General features: G+C 37.6%; 1 protein-coding gene across 1 annotated transcript; it reads right to left on the bottom strand.

Annotated features, from left to right (window-relative positions):
• Nucleotides 1-1,787: 1,787 nt before the first annotated feature.
• Nucleotides 1,788-23,813, bottom strand: LOC100756621 (interferon-induced very large GTPase 1). The gene is made up of 2 exons (XM_035442298.1): nucleotides 23,704-23,813; nucleotides 1,788-11,283 (listed from the first exon to the last, which is right to left on the bottom strand). Exon 2 carries the CDS (start codon nucleotides 11,279-11,281, stop codon nucleotides 3,998-4,000), a length of 7,284 nt encoding a protein of 2,427 aa, XP_035298189.1. The 5' UTR covers nucleotides 11,282-11,283; nucleotides 23,704-23,813; the 3' UTR covers nucleotides 1,788-3,997.
• Between the last annotated feature and the right edge of the window lie 330 nt (nucleotides 23,814-24,143).

The following is a 24,143-nucleotide window of genomic DNA, read 5'->3' as shown; positions in this document are numbered from 1 at the left end:
AGAAAAACCCTTAACCATTTAAATGCCATATTTCTGTAGGTCTTTGAAAGGTTTGAAGAATACCTAACCATCTCAAATACATCTCTGTAAATCTAGAAAACCTAACTAACCTAATTATAAGTTCTGACTCTTAGAGGTAAAAGATCTGTATAAACACAATACCTAAACTAGAGGAGACATATTCATATCACATAATTGACCTTAAAGTTGTATCAATAAATGAAAATCTATACCAATGCAAAGTATTCATTCCTAAATACTATTTCCCTTTTTTTCTTTAAAAAATTGACTATGCTCATTATCATTTATATGAAAACATTTAAATGAAAACAAACATTTATAAACAATACTTGGGAATATGGGAGTCGTTCTTTCTAAACTGTTTTCTGCTAATTGGGGGCAATATTCATACCATAGGGTATGATAAAACATAAAATCCTGACCAAGTCCTTGTTTTTATAGTCTGTAAGGCTGTATCATCTCAGTTTTATGGGGTCTTGCTTGATCAAACCATATTAGTCTGGAAGGAATCCACAGCTTTTCATTTTCTGTGGAAACATAAGAAAAAAAACGTTTTTCCAAGTAGCCTGTCCTTAGACTTAAATTTTGAAGTCAAAGCATTTTTAAAATGTATAAGTTGGATTAATTTAGCAGTATTTATAATCAAATGTATTTTAGTAGCAGTAAGTCTTTCCTCGGCAATCAAAGAATTTAAAGACAACAATATGGCATATGGTATCCAGATTCTCTGTGTATTTTTCATCTTTAGGTGGCTTTTCTACTATTTTACTTTTACTTTCTTTTGTTTCTTTTTTCCCCAAGACAGGGTTTCTCTGCTGCTTATTGGCTTGTTCATCATAGATGATCAGCCTATTTTCTTATACAACCTGGGTTCACAGGTTCAGTGGCACTGACAATAGTGGGATGTTTTCATACTATATCAATCAGTATTCAAGAAAACACCTCATAGACACACAGCGACAGGCCAATCTGATAGAGACAATTCCCCAATTGATGTTCATTCCTCCCATATATCCCTATTTTTTGTTAAGTGCACAATATTTAACCAACACAAGCTGCTACTCTAAATCCAATTGAGGAGAAAGCAGGAGATACACTTAGACTTATAGGCAAAAGAGAGGACTTTCTGATAGAACCAAACATGGCTGTCAAAAAAGTCAATGAAATCATTTCTAATGATATTCTGATATACTCATAGATTGGTACCTATCCCAATCGTCATCAGAGAGGCTTCACTGAACAACTAATTGAAACAGATGCAGAGATCCACAGCCAATCATTAGGTGGAGCTAGAGGAATCCTACAGAAGAAGATGGTAAGGATTGTAGGAGCCAGATGGGTCCAAGATACCACAAGAAAAACCACAGAATCAACTAACTTGGGCTTAGAGAGACAACCTACAACCAGGGAGCCTGCATGGGACTGATGTAGGCCCTTGGCACATATGTTATAGTTGTGTAGTTTGGTCTTTTTGTGGGACTCTGAACAGTGGGAATGGGGGCTATCCCTGACTCTGTTACTTGCTTTTGAAATTCTTTCCTCCTACCAACTTGATATACCATTGGTGGTTGTTATCCATGGGAGGCCTTCCTTCTCCTGCATAGAAATGGAGGAGCAATGGATGGGGAAAGGGGAGGGGATGGAGAGGAGGGACTTGGAGTAGAGGAGGGAGGGAAATCTATGATCAAGAAGTAACAAACAAACAAATACACACACACACAATAATATAAAGAAAAAATCCAACAAAGGTATGACCAGATATCTGCATCTAGAATTACAATATTCATAAACCCAGTTGCCTAGATAAGAGCATAAAAACACAATAAAAAGAAAGGAAGAAAAAAGAAAGGAGGAGGAGGAGGAGGAGAAGAGAGTTCCAGCCAGATAGTCTCTCTACAACTCCAGTCAACAAATTGAGAGCAGTGAATGCTCTGTACTCAGGTAACTTTCTCCTTTCATGCAGTCTAGGACAGCAACTCAGGAAATGAGGCTTCCCAGTTAGTGACTTCTCATGTTATTTAAGGTCTTCCTATCTCCATAAACCTAATCCTTATCATATCTCCTAGGCATAGACTAATCTAATATAAAATCTGGTGACCTGGTGTCTTGTCTCTTATGTGATTCTAGACCTTGTCCAATTGGCAATCATTGTTAAACATCATAGGCCTTTGTTATGTGATCACAAAAATGTAATTCCAGGGATAATTCCTTCTTGTATCTATATACAACACCAGGTTTTAATTTTATGCTATTTTTATTTTTATTTTATTGAAAAGTTTCAAATACTATATTTAAATTGTTTTTCCCATCTTCATTTTTTTCCAGTCCTCTTCCATTCATATGCACAACACTTTGTTATTTCCCTCTTTCAAAAAATACACTCACAATCAAACAAAGTAAACAACAAACAACAAAAATAATACATTACAACACCCCATCAAATCCCTACAATAAATGAAAATCAAAATAAACAAGGGAAAACCAATAAGACAAAGAAAATGCCAACACAAAACAAAATGAGACAAAAATTTCACCTAAGTATCATTGAGTTTGGTTTATGTTCATCAAATGCTCCTAGGTATGGAGTCTGCCTGGAGTGTAGATAATATACTGAGAGGAACTGTGTTGGAGAAAAGTGATTTCCCTGGTCAACAAGTATCAATTGTAGATAGATTCTTTGTTATGCTTGGGAGAGTGTGTGTTCATTTTCTCCTCTCAGTTTTGGGAGCCTGTCATGCTTGGACCTGTACATATCTTGTGTGTACTACCACAGTCTGTATAAGTTTACAACTACATCAGTCCTGTTATGTTTCTCAGATACATTTTCCTTGGAGTTATGCACCAGCTCTGGCTCTTACAATCTCTCAGCTTCTCTTCAGCAGAGCTCTGAGTCTCAATGAAAACACATAACTTTCAATGAACCTGTGCCATTTAGGCCTGAGTGCTCTAAGTTCTCTCACACTCTACACATTGTCCACTTGTGGGTCTCTGTGTTAGTTCCCATCTACTATTAGGAGAATCTCTGACGCAGGTTGAGCAAATGGGTATAGCAATCATTGTACTGCTATGTTACTTTACAAAAATAATATTAATAGGTATTCCCCTAGACCTAAGGCTGATCTATCATATTAATGACCTTTTGATAGCAGCGTTAGAAGTGTATCCACTCATGGAATTTGTCTTAAATCAAATCAGAAGGTGTTTGGTTAATCCTAAACATTGTGATACTATTTAAATAGTATAACTTGCAAAGCATGTCACTGGTACAGGTTACAGAGTTTGTAGTGATGTAATACCAGGTTTGAATGCTAATATTTGTGGTTTGTACTTGTTTTTCAATGATTAGCAGAAAAATACCAAGATAAAATTGACAAAAGAATAATAATATAATCTGAAAAATGGCATTTATTCATTTTTCCTTCATTTCTTTGAAAATATGTCCTGACCAAATCTGGGATTTTTTTTTTCCAGAACAGAAGGTACTTAAATTCTCTACTTAGGCATCCTCAATAAACAATGGAGGTTGATACAATGAAAGTCAGAAATGTTTTTCATGACTAGAGTTGGGGAAAACATCCACTTAAACTAATTTAAGGCAAATTGCAATATTTCTCCTTATGTGTATGTTGGTTGAATTTGCCATTCAGTTGTTGTAAAGGAATAAACAACAGCCAGAAATCTTCTAATAAGACAACTTTTCCCAAATCATTAAAGATTTAAACAAATATTAGAAATAATAAAGTATGAATTGGTTTTTGAATAGGTACTGATTTTACCATGCATTCGCATATTTAGTCTATGATGTTTAAGCAGAAGAAATCAAGAGAGAAAAAAATCTTTTTAGAAGAAAATCTTCAAATATTGAAATATTAACTAATTTATCTTTTACTTATTTCATTTATAAGGTAGAATCTTGAAGGTGCTACCTAAATTGATACTAGACTTCCAAGGTCCTAGTGTTGTATTTTGGCAATCATTATTTTTTCAAGTCATCAAGTACTTCTTGCTTTGTGATTTTGTTCCAAGAATTTGGAATATTACCTAAATTTGTAAATTTTTTTCCATATCTCTCCTCAAGCTCTGATTTGAAGTGACAGATAAACCATTTCCAATATGGCTGGTGAGATAAGTCTGGGGTGATGCTCCATGTGGCAAAATCACCTCCAGCTTCTCGATATTTTTTATATGGGAATTTCTTGTCATCACTTAAAATAAATGAATTATCACTTGCTACAGAAGTAGTACAGATGTCAGTGGCAAAGTAGTCTGTTTTATGCTTATGCCATCCATTGACAGCCTTAGGGCGGTGGAATGGAACACTGTGGTCTCCTTCATGTTGGGGAATGGTGTTTGTGCAAATCGCTTTACAAAATGGACACTGTTTCCAGCAGCCACAGAGATGCTCAGAGAGAATTTTCTCAATGTCAGGAATCATTTCATCTTTGGGCCTCCTTGAGTAGTCCTCTTCTACTTTCCTCATTGCAGGATCCAAAGCTGCACTCATGGCTTCTTTAAGAAACTCAGTATCCTTTATCTCCTGGTGCTCAATGCTTATCAGGTCTCTTCTTGGAAAGATCAGGTTGCTCCCTAGATGATCACAGAACAAATCCAACCAGCCAGAAGCAGTGCTATTATCATTAGCCACTTCTGTGGTCTTATGAATGGCAGAGAGAATGGCATTCTTGATGTCACCTAAACTTATTTTTAAAAATGTTTTTAGTTTTTCACCTTCTTTTTCTGAACAGTATCTTCTAATGTGGTCTCCAATGTAATCCCTGAAAAAGGATTGTGGCTGATGAATGTATTGCCAATACTTATCAAAGTTTAATTCTTCTGCCAGAGAAATGAGAATATGTTTCTCCAAGTTAGCTCTGTTTCCATTGAATTCAGGGCAGGTAGATCTCATGTCCCCAGCTACTTTAAGACCCATTATTTCCCATATGGTGGCAGAGATAGCAGGAGTGAGTTTGAGCCACAGGAAGTCAACAAAGGATGTGATGGAAGTGGCACCTTGGCAGGATATTTTAAAACTCAAGAAGAAATCATCTTTCTTGCTCTCCAGATAGTTCACAGGATCATTTGCTGTCTTGAATGCCTTGTGCATTTCCTTGAATCTCTTAGATGCTTTTTGGAAGAAGCATAAGGATAAGTCAATGGTGTAGTCTCTTGTAAACGTATAGTCTTCCTCAGGGGAAACAGCCTTCAGTTCATTTTCTATTATAACCAGGATTTTATGAAAATCATTCTGACTGTAATCACGCTTTTCCTTCCAAATGTTTTTTATTGTTTCATCAAATATTAAAACAATGTTATCAGTAGTTTTATTAATGGACTCTTTATGGCAAGTTTCTAAACTTCTTGGAATTATATGATATCTTTTTTTCATTTGGACATGCTTGTCATAATTGACACAAAATATTTCTTCATCCTTTCTTTTCAGTCTTTCTGCAATATTTTTGTCCTTTGTGAAATGCTCTAGAAAAATGCTTTCAGCATCCCCATCTATGTTGGGCTCTGTGACAGGAGGTGCAGTAGAAGACACATTGTAGATCCACTTTGTCCAAACTTGATTGAATTCCTCATGCAACTCTTCATCACTTAATTCTTTACCTTTCACACTTAAAGCCAACTTCCGGCTGTTCTCTAACAATTCATTTTCATATTGTGACTTTTGGTTATCTAGTCTTTCTTGACTTTGTTTAAGACTGATGAGTTCATTGCCTTTCCTTCTGGTGTCTGAAAGAAGTGTATCTTTAAGAATTAGTAGCTTGTGTTCAAAATTTGCTTTCCATTGAACCAATGTTTCACTATCTGGGTCTTCTTCAAAATATTTGTCAAATTCTTGCTTGATAGCTTCATATTTCTTGTTAAGTGGACCCTCCAGTGCATTGGTTGTGAGTGTCAGGATTTTTCCATTCTGAATCTGATTGTTCAGCTGATTCTGTAATTCTAGCACATGGCTCCTTAGCTCCCAAGTCCAGTGGTTATACATGGTTTCCAGTTTACTCATGGCTATTATCTCTTGGGTGTTCCTAAAACTGAAAACAAAGTTCTCACTGACCAGAGCTTTCCATAAATCTTGAACTCGAAATTTTACATCTGAGATCTTCATGATCCTTCCCCTGGATTCCTGCTGGGCAGTCCTAAGAATCCCATTCTTCAACTCCTGGACATTATGACTATAGCGAGGATTGGGAGGGGCCATTGGGGGATTGCCATCCCAGAGGTGAGCAAAGTAATAGACATTACTATTGGCATCAAATTTAATTACATCACTGAAGCGAGTTATGTTTGAACACTCTTCCTGTTCAGCGGCTAATGCTGTCATTTCATCCAGTCTCTGCTCTAGTCTTCTTCGTCCTTCCATAGTTTGGTCTTTTGCTGTAATTTCTCCCACATTCTGATGGACAAAAATACAACTGGGAGATATTTTCACTTGCTTCATTCTCAGAAAGGCCTGAACAACTATTTGAAGGATGTCCTGCATCTCTGATGGATTCTCCCCAAAAATATTGATGAGAGTCAAGTTTCCAAGGCCAATGACAAATGTTGCCAACTCATTGTCCCAATTCTGGGATTTGTTGTTGAGTTCTGGAGCCCGAAGTCCTTCTGTGTCTACAACAAGCATAAAATCAAAGCCAAGTTCTTCTGTGACTTTCTTATCCACCTCTAGGAGCTGCATGTAGGCCCCCTTGGTGCATCTGCCTGCACTAACTGTGAATTCTAACCCAAACAGTGCATTTAGTAGGGTAGACTTCCCTGAGCTTTGCAGGCCAAGAACAGACAGAACAAATAGCCTTTTGTCTTCAACTTTTTCTGAGAGCTTGTCAAAAACAGCTGCCACCCACTTTAGAGGCACATATGAAGCATCCCCATCCATGAGCTCAATGGGAACACCAGCTACCATCAGGTCTGCAGCTATTTGAGGGAGGCAGAGAAAAAGGCTATCTCTAGAGGAGGAAATTTCTTCTAGGGCTTCATAGATCTGGCCAACTTCTCGAAGAAGGTGTTCAATTCCAAAAGTGCAATCAAGAATCTCAATAGAAATGACTTCTATCTGCTTCTGCCAGAGTGTCATGGAGCTGCTCTTCTCTGCCTTTTGCTTTTCTTCCTGAACCACTGACCACAAAGATTGTTTTTTCATATGCAAATTTTCTAGGTGTCCCGAGGTTAGGTTTTCCAAAACCACACTTAGCCAGTATAAGAAATAGAGTTTGAGGTCATTTTCTGAGTCTTCTATGAGAATCTTCAGGACTGATTTCATTAAATCATTGATAGGGGAAACCTTTTCCAACTGCTGCCATCGTATTTTTTGCTTTTCTGTCTCAAGTTCACTCTTGTGTTGTTCAATGCTCCGATGCCCTTTTTCTTGCAGATGATAGAGTCCTTTGTCCTTCTTACACCAAAGGTGCCACAGTTGTCCCTGAAGAGGCAAGAAGTTTTCTTTTATCTGAGATAAGTTGGATTGTTTGAGGAGTTCCATAGTTGTCTGGGCTTTTTCTTTGGCTTCCTTTAATTTTCTTTGATCTTCATCAATCATGATTCCTTGTTTACGAGCAACCTGTGAACAGTCTTCTACACTGAGAGCAGTGCCAGAGATCTCTAGCAAATGCTTGATGGTAGTCGTGAGTTCTTCTGTTAATTCTGCCTCATTTCTATTCTTAATACCAATTCTTACCTTTCTGCCAGAATTATTAGTCATGACTTTTTCTTTATCATCAATTAAACAAACCAGTGTTTTTGATGACTGCCATAGTTGTCTGACAATTTTTTGGTGTTCTTTATTGTTATCAGAAGCTGACATGAGGATCACTATGAGAGAAGAGACATCCTGCAAGAAGCTGAGTTGCTGCCTATGTTCTTTGGCATCTCCATGAAGATTGGTGAAGGCCACACACTTGTCCAATATGTCCTCCCCTTGGCTTCCTGGGCAGAACCAGCAGATCTCTACCACTCCCTCCATCAGGAGACAGTGTTTGCTGCTTCCTCTGCAGTGTCTGTGAAAAAATACATCATGTTTATGTTTACTGAGGAGAGAGTTCATGATCTGAGATTTGGAAGCAGCAAGACCATTTCCAACTCTAATGAAGGATACGATAGGGGTAGAGACACAGCACATCTGCTGATTCTTGTGACTGTAGCTTTTGTCCTGTGGTGATTTTCTTGACTCTTGCCAACTTCTCCGAACTTGTCTGAGAGACCAGAGAGAGAATTCTATCTGAGAGGTATTTGGATTTGGTACAACAAGGGGCAGTGCAAATTGACAAATGGAAAGTTTTGACAAAATATATTGCCTGGCAAGATCATCTGCACAGTGAAAAATGACCATCTGGATGTCCATTGGGTGAATTTGGGTCTGACACTCAGTGGGTGAAGAATTACTGACTTCCTCTCTGTCATCTAACAACTCTTCATATGGATCAATATCATCATTTTCTTGGTTGCAGGGATCTGCAAAATGTTGGGTTTCTGCATTTCCAGCTTTTTTGAAGATCAGATGTCTGAACCCACAATCTAGCATTAGTAGCTTTTGTAGGAAATAGAAGGGAAGTTCCTGTTCAGATGTTGGCTGTGTATTGTATACAGAATTCTTGTAGATCAGATGGAAGTCAGCAATGCTTATCCTTTTTGGGTAGTGATGTTCTAGGCCTAGACGCTGGAGTAAGTCCAGGAAAGGTCCTTTTTCTATCACCTCTTTTTCATTGTTATCATCATCTTGTTGTTCATATGTTTCTTTCTTTTTTTTCAGGAAACTTTGCAATTGTTTTTTCACCTCGTCCATTTGCAAAGAACAGATGATGTCTTCATATTTCCCATCAATGAGTAACTTCAAATTCTTCTCTAAAGTACCCCAATCATGATCTGGTCCAAATTTTGTGAGGACATGTGCAACTTTAGCAGACAGTAAGTGCTCCATGTGTTGGTCTATTAATGACAAGCGTTTTGCTTTTTCTTCTGGGGAAATGGCTGAGACTGCAGCTGTGGTTGTCAGTGCTTTGAGCACCAGGAATGCCTGTGCCCTGTCAGTGCAGAGTGTTTTGAGTTCCTGATATATGTGTTGGACAGTTTGTATTTCATCCAGGAGGAAGGTTAACTCAGCACACCCCAGGAGAGGCTGGAAAATACTGCTTTCCAGCCGATAGCCTGCACCAGCTGCAATGGAGAGTAGTAGCAGCAGCATGTCTGGCTGCTTTGCTTCTCTGAGGTAGTTCAAGAAGGACACAAGAGCTGTGGTGACATCATATGTAGCCTTTCTTTGAGCCTCTTCTTCTCTTTCTGGGGACTCAGATTTGATGTTTGCTTCTGTGAGAGAGTTTTGGATTTCTTTTAAATTTTTAAGGAATTCAGACAATTCAGTGATTTTTATCTGTTCCTCTGACTCTATCTGGGAGATCCACTGCATGATTGACTTCACTTGTGGAAAGTTTTTTACTTTGTAGACATGAGGTTCCAGAAGGCTGCGTAACTGAGATTTAATAAACTGAGTATTTTTAATAGAAGAGATTTTGCAAAAGTTGACAGTACTTATGATAAAATTCTGTAGATCCAAATTTGTGAGGCATGTATTAATCCAAATATCATACCCTTTTGTTTTGTCAGCCAATGCTTGCATGCAATCCATCAGTTTATTAAGTTGATTTTCATGGTCAGAGACCTCCCAGCATTTCACATCATCCAGGAATTGTTCTGCTTCCTTTCTGGGACTCAGCACCTCCTCTCCAGCTGTGATGTTGGCATCAAGGCCTGTCAGAGCAGAGTAGTTGTCTGCCAGGCACCTAGCCACCAGAAGGGGGTCCTTAAAATTGCTTCTGTGGTTAGATAGGATGACTTCCCAAATGGGAACCAGCTGAAGTTCTCGGTCAATGACAGACCAGGTTTTGTTGCTCCCAAGAAGGCCAGTTGTCCACTGAGCAATTCCATTAGCTTCCGGTGGTCCACCTATCTGAGCCACAGACAATTGGACTTGGATTTGGAGCTGTTGGTTAGTTGCATTTTTGTAGCGTCTGATTGAATGTGAGTCTGATGTTGCCATCTCTCCCCCAACTTCAATCCCCAAACCACTGTAGCTCCCCCTTATATAAGTCTCCAAGGCATCTGTTGTCTGCTTCTTCACTCTATCCAGCTGGTCACTTTTGAAACCCTCTGAAATGGCCTTCCAGCAGTAGATTCCCCCAAGGTGCAGAGGGCCTCGATTAGCATGGGAGCCAAATCTGTTGAAGAAGTTTTCAGTTCTGTTCCTCACTACTTGGAATCTGTCTATTCCATCAGTGTCTTCTAGTTGCTCTTCAATGATTTTCAGTTCCTTAAGAGCACCTTTGGAGAGCTGGAGTTGATCAGTCTGAAAGTGGAAGGAGGCTAGTGGGTTGTAGCTGAACATTGATGAGCAGAAATAAGAGTGCTTAGAACATGATTGGTGGGCATCTTTGGATTCTGAATGGTTGACTTTTTCTATCCCACCTTCTGAACTAAATCCCCAGCCTCCACCCTGGACTGACAGTGTTGACCTGAAACCGAGCTTCTCCACAGTTTCAGTGAACAGAGATTCTTCTTTAGAAGATGTGAATTCTTTTGTTTCCATCCGTTTTCCTTGCTCAGATCCAAAGAGATAGAATTCCTGGGGGACCCTGAGTAATTCTTCTCTCCTTATTACCAGGTCTTTTGGGTTGGAGGTCTTATAAATTCCCCGCAGGGCCAACCCTCCAGATGCCCATCTTACCAGGTCTCTATGTGAGAGGTTTTCACTATTTGCCAGAGTCTGTTCAATTTGACTGAGATGTCTCCCCATTGTTACAGTGATGTCTTTTAGGGGCACTTCAGGCCCTGGCCAGTACTCCTCAGGGATCTCCATTGCTTGTCTCAGCTCTGCTTCTTTCCTCCTCACTGTCTCTTCCTGTCTGTGCTTCCCTTGTGACTGCAAGGCCTTCAGTTCCTGCAGTGCCTGTCCTGCCTGCCTCTGCCTGTTCTTTATCATCTCCCCTGGAGTGTCCTGGAACTCTGCAACACTATTTGTCTGTGAGAGGTCAAGCAGCTTCTCTAGGGCCTTTTTCTCCCATGTGTGTTGTGTCTGGGACTTCAGCTTCTGGAGATCTTTTTCTACTAAGTGTTGTAAGGCCTGGGCACTGGTGACACCCAGGTCTTCCTGAAGCTTAGGCAGCCAGTAGTCAACAGACAGCCCCACTTCTGTCAGCATCTCCTGGAGATTTTGCTGTCTTTTGCTTCTGGATTGAGGCTCATCAGGGATGTTCTTTGTTGTTGCCATGGCTATGTGAAGAACAGAAAGAAGACTATATTTAGTATGTTTCTCAACTGTAAGAATTTTTATCCACCTTTTATCCAATGTGTGAGTGTTCTTAGGAGGTTAGTCTGCAAAGCTTTTCATGCCTTCATCTAATTTTCTTATTTACAGTTGTTTAAAAATCTTTGTTATATCCTTTTATATTTGCTGAATATAATTTATATATCTATCTATTGTTAAACATTTCAATGTAATAAATTAATTTTAAGCATTTCCTCCTACATTGACTCAACATCAGAACCATTAAGTTAATGATTAAGTTTGAAAACACCTAATTTTTTTTATCTTAAAATAAGAGTGATTTCCATATGCTGATTAACTTTTCTGTATTTGTTTCTATGAAACCTATGTAGACTTTTTCCAATGTAAATTCCTTGAATACATCTTAAGTTATGTAGTATTGATTTGATCTGCTATCAAAAATTAATTTGCACTATGTTTATGTCTGTCACTCATGACTAACTTTTAAATTATGTCCTAGGATACTGTCTTAGACTCCTTTCTATTGTGATCATACATTATGACTAAGGCTACTTATAAAAAATCAGTTTAATTTCAGCCTTATGATGTCAGATAGTTAGAGTCTTTGACTATCCTGTCGGGGACATGGCTGGGGTCAGGTAGCAATGGTACTGGAGTAGTAACTGAGAGGTCATATTTTGAAACACAAGTTCAATACAGAGAGAAATTGAGTTTCTCTCTCTCTCTCTCTCTCTCTCTCTCTCTCTCTCTCTGTGTGTGTGTGTGTGTGTGTGTGTGTATGTGTGTGTTTGTATGTGTATGTCTGAGAGAGAGAGGGAGAGAGAGACAGATATAGAGAAAGTGAGAGGAAGTGAGAGGAAGTCAGAGACACAGAGTCACAGGGAGACAGAGAAACACAGACAGACATGGAGAGACAGAGAAGACAGAAGGGAGAGAGGGAAGGGAAATGTGAGGAGAGATTAAGAGGATAGATAGATAGATAGATAGATAGATAGATAGATAGATAGATGGATAGGGAATGTCTTGAATCTTTGGAAACCTCAAGCCCACCTCTAGTGACATATGTCCTCCAACATGGCAACACCTCTTAATTCTTCACAAGGAGTTCTACCAACTGGAGACTAAGCATTCATATAAATGAGCCTATGGCCACTATCATTCAAACTACCACTTACTACTTCCAATCCTCCCCACCAAATCCATGGCTATATCATAATGCAAAGTATATATAGTCCAATTTGAAAAGTCCTCATATTCTTTCAGTCTCAATACTTTTTAAAATTTAATCCCTTCTGAGACTAAAGATAATTTCTGAATTGTAACTCCCCATAAAACCAATAATAAAATATATTTCCAAATTACAATATAAATATACAAGGGCAAGACCATGGTCAAGCAGCACAAACTCTAAATTCCATAATGGCTCTCTGTCTTATGTCAAAGGCTTTAAATGGCTCCAGTCTTCCAGTTTTACTGACTACAAAACACTTCTCTCCCTTTGGCTGGTTACTCCCTGTATGCCATTTTTTGGGGACAGATATCTTATAGCTCTTGCATTTCCAGTATCTTGAGGTCTCCTTCAATCTCTAGGATTCTCTTTCACAGATCTGAAAAAAGGCCTTTCAGGTTCTCTGTTCAGGGACTCCCCTGCTTCAATCTTTAGCTTCAGTGGTTCTCCAGAATCAGGCAGAATTATTCTGCAGTCCCTTTACTCTTGTATCCTCATGGCTGTAAAGCCTGACCTATGTAGAACAATATTGCCATGTTTGACTACCAACTTGGAAGGAAACTTGGCAACATTGAATCACATTTGTAGAAGCTTTGAATTGTTGCTGCTTTTTATGAGCAGAATATTTCCTTAGGCTCTTTCTTTCCACAAGTTGGAAGCTTAGGTGAGTGTTGTCTTGCCCTGAGATTACCCATTTCTTTATTATATTTCAGCTCATGTGTTCTTTAAATTTCTCATCTCTGTTAGCAGAAGCCTAGGATCAATGTTAAATTTCTTGATATAAATTTCAAGATGCACATTTTATATTGTTTTTTTCAGCACCTTGCTCTTTTCCATTGTAGATTTTCACAAAAGTTATTACTAGTAACTTTACAATATTAGGCCATCTTGAACTTTCCCTTGCCAACAAAATTACTCTAATACTTTTCAATTTTTGCCTCAGGCAGATTTGTAGAATAATAGTCACATTTTGTTCCACAGTCACATTTTATTTCAAAATCTCACAATAATTTTCTAAAGACAAGGTGCTAATATTATTGCACTCTGAAACTCCTTGAGTTAAGCCATATTGGCATACATGGAGTAAATCTCAGTTGAACATGTCATATAATTTTTCATATGTTTTTGGATTTGATTTTCAATACTTTGATATATATATCTATATATCTATATATCTATATCTATATATAGATATAGATATATAGATATATATTTGGAAACTTCAGTAACCCACTCTTACCAATGCACAGATCATCCAGACAAAAACTAGACAAAGAATTACTGGTTCTAACAGAAGTGATGAACCAAATAGATCTACTAGATATCTATAGAACATTTCACCCAAACACAAAAGAATATACCTGTTTTCAGCACCTCCCCTTAGTCACTAGGAATCCAGATACCCTCCATGTGTCAAGGAATCAATTAGAAGTTAGCTGGAGGGCTCTGAATGTGCTTTATGATAACAGTGGAATGCAGAGCATGACAACAGCCCTGGAAGGGCCTATTGGCCAAGCAACCAATTGAACAATCAACACTGGACAGGTCACTCAAGCCTGGAAATGCATCATTCCTGAGGGTGTTGTGGATCCCCAGATACTCCTCTTGATCACCATAAAATATTCCCTGCCTTTCAGTCCCTCCAGGTCCTTCTCACCCAATCCACTTAACTCATTAACCAATAAATGACTCTGCTTTTGTATCAGAATGGGTATCTTGGTGATTTGGGGGTTCAGAATTTGGGCATAACAATCTCTCTCCATATTTATTCAATATAGTACTTGAAAGCAATAAGACAAGTGGAAGAGATCAAGGAGATATGAATTGTAAAGGAAGAAGTCAAAGTATGGCTAATTTGCAGATGATATGATAGCATACAAAAGAGACTCAAAAATTCTACTAGGGAACACCTATAGATGATACACACCTTCAGTAAAGTGGATAGATACAAGATTAACTAAAAAAAAAATCAGTAGCCTTCCTATACACACATGACAAGATGGTAGAGAAAGAAATTAGGAAAACAACACCCTTTTCAACAGCCACAAATCATATAAAAAATCTTGAGGTGACAATAAACAATCAAGTGAAAACTTGTATGAGAAAACTTAAAGTCTTGAAGAAATAAATTGAGGAAGATAACATAAGATAGAAAGATCTCCCATGCTCATGGATTGGTAAGATTTACATAGTAAAAATAGTCATTTTACCAAAAGCAATCTACAGATTCAACTTACTTCCAGTCAAAATTCTAATGCAATTCATTACCCATCTTGAAACCATGATACTCACCCTCCTGGAAAAACAAATCCAGAGGAGCTAAAGCAATCCTGGACAATAAAAGAACTTCTGGAAGTATCACCAATCCTGATTCTAAGCTCTACTACAGAACTATAATAATAAAAACTACATAATATTGGCATAAAAGCAGACACATTGGCTAATGGAATTGAGTTGAAGATGCAATGATAAATCTGCATAGCTATGGATACCTGATTTTTCATAATGAACCCATAAATACACAATTGAAAAAAGAAAGCATTTTCCACAAACGGTGCTGGTCTACTTGAATGTCTGCATGTAGAAGAATGAAAACAGATCCATATCTACCACCCTGCACAGAATTCAAGTCCAAGTGTATCAAAGACTCAATATAATAAAACCAGATTCACTGAACCTGATAGACGAGAAAGTGGGGAATATCCTTGAACTCATTGACACAGGATTCACCTTTGAGAAGAGAATACTGATAGCACAGGCACTAAGATAAATAATCAATAAATGGGACTTAATGAAACTGAAAAGCTTCTGTAAGGCAAAGGACACTGTTTATAGGTCAAAATAATAGTCAAAGAATAAGAAAAGATTTTCACCAGCTCCATGTCTGAAAGAGAGCTAGTATCCAAAGTCTGTAAAGAACTCAAGAAACTTGATATAAAAAATCAAACTAAAACTGGGTTACAATCTAAACACTGATTCTGAACAGAGGAAACTCATAGGCTGAGAAACCCTTAAAGAATTGTTCAATGCTAACCAAACAAGTGAAAGACCTGTACAGTAAGAATTTGAGTCATTAAAGAAAGAAATTAAATAAGATACCAGAAAATTGAAATATCTCCCATGCTCTTGGATAGGTAGGATCAACATAATAAAAATGGCAATATTGCCAAAAGCAATCTACAGATTCAAGGCAATCCCATCAAAATCTCAGCACAATTCTTCACAGACCTTGAAAGAACAATATTCAAAATTATATAGAAAAACAAAAGACCCAGGATAGCCAAACAACCCTGTACTATAAAGGAACTTCCTGAGGCATCACCATCTCTGACTTCAAGCTCTATTATAGCGCTCTGGTCCTGAAAGCAGCTTGGTATAGGCACAAAAATAGACAGGTAGACCAATGTAATTGAATTGAAAATATTGATATTAACCCACAATCCTACAAACACCTGACTTTTGACAAAGAAACTAAAATTATACAATTGAAAAAAGAGAGCATCTTCAACAAATGGTGCTGGCATAACTGGATGCTAGCATGAAGAAGACTGCAGATAGACCCATGTCTATTGCCATGCACAGAATTTATGTCCAAATGGATCAAAGACCTCAACATAAATACAGCCACACTGAACCTATTAGAAAAATGTGTGAAGTATCCTTGAACTAATTGGTACAGGAGACTGCTTCCTGAAGATAATACCAGTAGCACAGACAGAGATCAAAAATGAATAAATGAGACCTCCTGAAACTAAGAAGCTTCTGTAAAGCAAAGGACACAGTTAACAAGACAAAATGGCAGTCCACAGAATGGGAAGAGATATTCACCAACCCCACATGACAGAAGGCTGATCTCCCAAATTTACAAAGAACCCAAGAAGCTAGTTTCCAAAACAACAAATAATCCAATTAAAAAGTGGGGTACAGAACTAAATAGGGAATTCTCCATAGAGGAATCTAAAATGGCTGAAAGACACAGCATCCTTAGCCATCAGGAAAATGCAAATCAAAACAACTGTGAGATATTATCTTATTCCTGTCAGAATGGCTAAAATCAAAAACACCAATGACAGTTTATGATGGAGAGGATGTGGAGAAAGGGGAACACTCCTCCTCTGCTGGTGGGATTGCCAACACAGTAAGCCACTTTTGAAATCAGCATGGCATATTCTCAGGAAAATGGGAATTAGTCTACCACAAGCTCTAGCAATCCACTCTTAGGCATATACCCAAAGGATGTACATTCATACAACAAGAACATCTGTTCAACCATGTTCATGGTAGCATTATTTCTAATAGCCAGAACCTGGAATGCCCCTCATCTGAAGAATGGATAGAGGAAATGTGGTACATTTACACAATGGAGTACTACTCAGAAGAAAAAAAAGACAATGGAATCTTGAAATTTGGAGGCAAATAGATGGAACTAGAAGACACCATCCTGATCCGGGTAACCCAGAGACAAAAAGACAAACATGGTATGTACTCTCTCATATATGGATTTTAGACATAGAGCAAAGTATTACCAGCCTACAATGCACACTGCCAGAGAAGCTAGGAAAGAAGGAGAACCATAAGAGGGACATACAGGTTCCCTGGAGAAGGGGAAAGGTTCAAGATCTCCTGAGCAAATTGGGAGCATGGGGTGGGGCAGGGAGATGAGCTAGGAGAATGAGAAGGGTAGAAGAGGAGAGGAGGTAGAAATCCATGTTTCTTTATCTGCAGATGATATGATCCAGTACTTCATATACTCTAAAACCTCTATCATAAAACTTATAGAATTGATGACTAGTTTCAGCAGAGTATTAGGGCACTATATGAACACTAAAAACTAACAATGAATTTGAGAATGAAATCAAGAAAAAACTTACTCACAAAAAATGAATGGATAATAAATATATGGCATATACACACAATTCAGTTTTATTTAGTTATAAAGAATAAAATAATGGCTTCCCTGGTTGGAGACACCTGAGGCCTGGGTACTGCACACTACAGATCCCATCCCAGTGGGATCCAGCCCATTCAGAGACTGCCAAGGCTCCAGTACCAGTCCAACCTCCATACAAGGGACTAGGTGAGCATGGGCCTCTTTCCAGCCCACCTTCCTCTGTCTTGCTCAGAGACACCTGAGGCTTGGTGACTGTACACTGAAGATCCCATTCCAGTGGGGTACAGCCCACCAGAGACTCCAAGGCCCCAGTACCAGTCTTCATTCCATCCACAGGAAGAGGAGAGGCATCAGAGTATTGGACCTGTTTGCACCCACCAGAAGGGAACCTTGGTACCCACCAGGAGAGGAAGAGACTCCTTCTACACCCACCAGAAGCAAGGGTGGGAAGAAGACAATATAAAAACATATTAAACAACAGAAAATCCAATATGACACCACCAGAGTCTAGTGACTCTACACCAATAAAACCTGAACATCACAATGCAGATGAAGAGAATTACCTTAAAAACAACTTCATGAAAATGATAGAGGTCCTCAAAGGAGATATGAGAAAATCCCTTAAATAAATGGAAGGAAAAAAAACAAACCAAAAATTACAAGAAATCAACAAGTTGCTTAAGCAAACAGTTCAAGACATAAAAACTGAAGTAGAGACAATAAAGAAAACACAATCTGAGGGAATGCTGTAAATAAAAAAGCTGGGTAAATGATCAGGAGCTACAGGTGCAAGTATAACCAATAGAATACAAGAGATGGAAGAGAGAGACTCAGGCATTGAAGATACACTAGAAGAAATAGACTCATAAATCAAAGAATATCTTAAGACCAACAAATCCCTAACCTAAAATATCCAGGAAAAATGAAACACTATGACAAGACCAATCCTAAGAATATTAGGTATAGAAGGGGAAGAAACTGAACTTAAAGGTGCAGAAAACATATTCAACAAAATCATAAAAGAAAACTTTCCCAAACTAAAGAAAGGCATGGCAGTAGGTGTAAAAGAAGCATACAGAACACCAAATAGAGTAGACCACAAAAAGTCCCCTTGCCACATAATAATCAAAACCCCAAACATACAGAATAAAGAAAGAATATTAAGAGCAGCTAAGGTCAAGTAACAAATAAAGGCAAACCTATCAGAATTACACCTGACTTTTCCATGGAAACACTGAAAGCCAGAAGGTCCTGGATAGATATTCTCTGGACACAAAGAGACCACAGATGCCAGCCTAGACTACTATACCCAGCAAGGCTTTCAATCAATATAAATGGAGAAAACAAGATATTCCATGACAAAACAAGACTTAAACAATACATATCCATTAATCCAACCCTACAGAAAGTTCTGGAAGGAAAAATCCAACCCAAGGAAGTTAACTACAACCAGAAAAAAAGGCAGTAGATAATCCCAATTAACCAACAACCCAAAGAAAAATGGGGTGGAATCCACACAAAATTCGACCACCACCAACAAATCAAAAGCAAAAAAGAATGAACAATCAATGGTCATTAATATCACTCAATATTAATAGTCTTAACTTGCCTATAAAAAGACACAGGCTAGAAGAATGGATACAAAGACAGAATCCATCCTTCTGCTGCATACAAGAAACACACATCAAGTTCTAAAACAGATGGTACCTCAGAGTTAAGGGTTGGGAAATGATTTTCCAATCAAATGGAAGCAAGAAACAAGCAGCGGGGGATAGCAATCCTAATATCTAGCAAATTAGTCATTAAACTAAAATCAATCAAAAGAGATCAAAGTCATTTCTGACTCATCACAGGAGAAATCCATCAAGTCTGAACATCTATGCCTCAAATACAAAGGCATCCACATTCCTAAAAGAAATATTACTAAAACTCAAATCACACATAACACCTCACACATTTATAGTGGGAGACTTCAACACCCCACTTTCACCACTAGAAAGGACCATCAGACAGAAACTTAAAAAAGAAGCAAAGGAGCTAACAGAAGTTATAACTCAATTGGGTTTAACAGACATCTATAGAACATTCCATCCAAACACATAAGAATGTACCTTCCTTTCAGTGCCACATGCTTGGCAACATAGCAAACTTCAACAGGTACAAAAAAATTAAAATAACCTCCTGTATGTTATCAGACAACCATGCTTTAAAGTTAGATCAACAACAACACAAATTGCAGAAAACTTACAAACTCATGGAAATTGAATAATTCCCAATTGCTCCATTGCTGGGTCAAGGAAGAAATAAAAAGAAATTAAAAACTTCCCAGAATTAATGAGAATGAGAACACAACATACACAAACATATGGGACACTTTGAAAGTAGTGCTAAAAGGAAAGTTCATAGCAGTAAGTGTCCACATGAAGAAACTAGAGAATAGTCACAGTAGATAATTAACAGCAAAACTGAAAGCTCTAGAACACAAAGAAGCCAACACACACCGTAGACTAGACACCAAGAAATAATCAAATTGTGGGGTGAAATCAATAAAGTAGAAACTAGGAAAATACTCCAAAGAATCTATGTAATGAAGAGTTGGTTGTTTCAGAAAATCAACAAGATAGACAAACCTTTATCCAAACTTACCAAACAGCAGAGACTGAACATGCAAATTAATAAAATCAGAAATGAAACTGGGGACGCAACAACAGACACTGAGGAAATCCAGAGAATCAGTGGGTCATAATTTGAAATCCTGTATTCCTCAAAATTAGAAAATCTGGAGGAAATAGACAATTTTCTTGATAGATTTCACTTACCAAAATTAAATCAAGAACCGATAAACAGTTTAAAGAGACCTATAACACTTAATGATATAGAAGCACTCATCAAAAGACTCCCAACTAAAAAGAAGTCCAGGGCCAGATGGCTTCAGTGCAGAATTCTACCAGAAATTCAAAGAACACCTAATATGAATTCTCCTCAAAGTATTCCAAACAACAGAAGCAGAAGGTCATTGCCAAACTCTTTTTACAAGGGTATAATAAACCTTGGTATCCAAGCCACACAAAGACATAACTAAGAAAGAGAAATACAGACCAATATCCCTTATAAACATTGATGCAAAAGCACTGAATAAAATACTGGCAAATGGAATTCAAGAACATATCAGAGAAATTATCCATCCACCATGATCAAGTAAGCTTTATCCCAGGTACATAAGGATGGTTCGATGTATGAAAATCCATGAATGTAATCCACCGTATAAATAAATTGAGAAAGAAAAACCACATGATCATCTCACTAGATGCTGAAAAAGCCTTTGACAAAATTCAACACCCCTTCATGATAAAGGTCTTGGAGAGATCAAGGATAACAGGAACATACCCAAACATAATAAGAGCAATACACAACAAGCCAACAGCCAACATCAAACTAAATGGAGAGAAACTCAACAGGATTCCTCTAAAACCAGGAACAAGACAATGCTGTCCACTCTCTCCCTACCTCTTCAATAATCTTCTTGAAGTTCTAGCTAGAGCAATAAGACAACAAAAGTTCAAGGGGATACAGATTGGAAAGGAAGTAGTCAAACTTTCACTATTTGAAGATGATATTATAGTTTACATATGTGACCCCAAAAACTCTACCAAGGAACTCCTACAGCTGATAAACATTCAGCAAAGTTGCAGGATACAAGATTAACTCAAAGCAAACAGTAGCCCTATTATATATACAGATAATAAATGCAATGAGAATGAAATCAGAGAAACATCAACCTGTATAATTGCCACAAACTACATAAAAACCTTGGGGTAATGCTAACCAAACAAGTGAAAGACCTGCATAGCAAGAACTTTGAGTATTTAAAGAAAGAAATTAAATAAGATACCAGAAAATTGAAAGATCTCCCATTCTCTTGGATAGGTAGGATCAACATAGTAAAAATGGCAATCTTGCCAAAAGCAATCCACAGATTCAATGCATTCCCCATCAAAATCCCAGCACAATTCTTCACAGACCTTGAAAGAACAATACTTAACTTTATATGGAGAAACAAAAGACTCAGGATAGTCAAAATAACCCTGTACAGTAAGCTCTATTACAGAGCTATAGTTCTGAAAACAGCTTGATATTGGAACATAAATAGGTAGACCAATGGAATTGAATTGAAAACCCTGATACTACATACCTACATACCTACAAACACTGGATTTTCGACAAAGAAGCTAAAGCTATACAATGGAATAAAGAAAGCATCTTCAACAAATGGTGGTGGCATAACTGGATGCTGGCATGTAGAAGACTGCATATAAATCCATGCGAAGGGAGGTCAAGATCATAATGGAGAAATCTATAGAGACAGCTGAAAAAAGGTCATGGAAATTCATGAACTCTAGATTCCAGGGGACCGATCTAGGTCATCCATATGTGGCAGACAGTTGTGAAGCTTGGACTATCAGAGGGGCCCCTGGCAGTAGGACCTTGGTACAAATTTGGTACATTAGCTAGACTGTTGGAGCCCATTTCCTATGGTGGGATGCCATGCTGTCTTAATGCATGGGAGGGGGCCAGGTTATGCTTCAACCTATTAGACTATGTTGACTTCTCATTGATAAAAATGGGCCAGGGCCATATCCTTTTATGAAGTCAGAGAAAAGTGGAGCTTGAATATATTATTCACAATCCAAAAAATTGCTGAAACCAAAAGCATGCTCTGTTAATTCTTGTTAGAATTAGTAGGCAAAAGTTATGAAAATTAGATAATGAATTCAGTATAGGATTTCTTTACTTATTGTATTCTTCCAGAGGTAATTGAGAGAAGGCAGAAAGAAACATGAACAAGAATCAAAAGCTTCCCACTTATTATTTTTAAAATTAATATTCTTATTCATTTGCTTAGCTTGTCAGAAGCCTCTGTTGAATTTACACTCTGGGAAACCTTTCACCATTGCTTAATCTTTAGTGACACCTGGTGGCCTAAATTATTTAGGTAGTTGCTGGAACTCAACAAGCTCATTTTAAACATGTTTCAAGCTGTTTAGTTGACACCTGTTACTTGGTCACCATATGAAACAAATCAATTTTTTCTTGTATTTCAGTGTTAAGTATGCATTGATAATATGGGGGAACTGGGTTATATAAGTTTATAAAATCTGTATTTATGTCTTATCTTGGGACCCAACCTATTGATGATCTCACCCTATTTTTTTTAAAGAATTGGTTTATATACTCCATTATACTAAGTAAATTATTTGAATACTTGTTAATCATATGCTATGAGCATTTTATTTCCTTCAGTACCATTATTCATTCAACAAATACCCTACTAAGTATATATGCAATGTCAGCATAGTGTGACATCTTCATGCTGCTGAGGATATTCCCAGCCCCATTATCCCACCAAGGGCACAGGTGTATGAAGGTCCTCTCTCTCTCTCTCTCTCTCTCTCTCTCTCTTTCTGGTCCTCCCTCCCTCTCCTCTCCTCTCCATTTTAGGCCTAAGGTGAGTGGCTTTTCTTCACTGCATGCTAAAATCACAGTTCTTTTTTATTGAATGATAGACTTAAATCTCCAAATCTACAAGTCATTTTTTCTCTTTGTAAGTAATTTCAAATATTGGTGGAAGTCTGCCATAGCTTTATAACTATCAGTGTCTTTGCTAAAGAAAATCTTATTAGGTTCTGTGCTAGCTTCCTATCACTGTTAGAAAAAAAAAACCCTTTTCCATACATGATCTTTATGAGTTGTATACCTTTAGCTGTAGCCTGCATATGAAGTTCATTTGAACTCCTCAAATAAACAATTTTCAAATCACTCCACCTTCCCATATGTCCTTTTCTTTTCTCTCTTGAATCATCTCTTCTTTCTTTCTTTCTTTCTTTCTTTCTTTCTTTCTTTCTTTCTTTCTAAGGAGACTTACAACTGGTCAAGACTCAGAAAATAAGAGACTGTGGAGTTTTCATCCCTAATTGAGACATCTATCTCAAACCTCTACCTTTCATGACTCTAAGATTCTTGTAGGAGATTTGGCAAAAAGATTGTAAGAGCCAGACATTTTGGATAATTGCAAGGAAACAGTGTTTTCCCAACAGAACAGGGAAGGCAAATTTGTGAATTACCATATTTGTGACAATATGCACTAAATTTGTACAAATCCAGTCTGTATAAATTCCCATCATTTAGAACAGAAGTAGGCACAAAGTCTCACTCCTTAACTGAGGCACTATTGGTATTTGATAACTGCCAGGAGATTGAGATTTAGTTTTTTTAAAAGGTGTTTACCTTGGCAGGTTGTCCAGGCTGCAGTGGATAGCTAAAACATCCAAGAATATAAGAGCAACACAAATTGGACCTGGTGGGTTTGGAAAAAATAAAAATAAGTTAAAAACAAGATGACACAAAGTTTGGTCAGTAGGGTAGGGAGGTGTGACAGGAAGAGTTGGTGGGGGTACATAAACAGGATCAAAATATATGAAATTCACAAAAAGTCTGACAAATATTTATAAAAACAAAAGTTTAAATGGACTATGTAAAGCATAAAACTCCAGTCTCTTCAAAAGTAAAATAGAAGAAATCTTAGATAAATTCCTAGTATGATTATAATATTTTAGATACAAACCAAATAAAATACAGCGTAGATTGGTTTGTGTAACAATTTGTTTCTAAATGGTTTTCTATTGAAGATGATGTAATTCTTAGGCTGTGGGGCCTAGTTGGAAGAC

This window comes from Cricetulus griseus, chromosome 3 (assembly GCF_003668045.3).
Source record: "Cricetulus griseus strain 17A/GY chromosome 3, alternate assembly CriGri-PICRH-1.0, whole genome shotgun sequence".
NCBI classification, from domain to species: Eukaryota; Metazoa; Chordata; class Mammalia; order Rodentia; family Cricetidae; genus Cricetulus; species Cricetulus griseus.
This window is presented reverse-complemented; position numbering and strand designations above follow the sequence as displayed.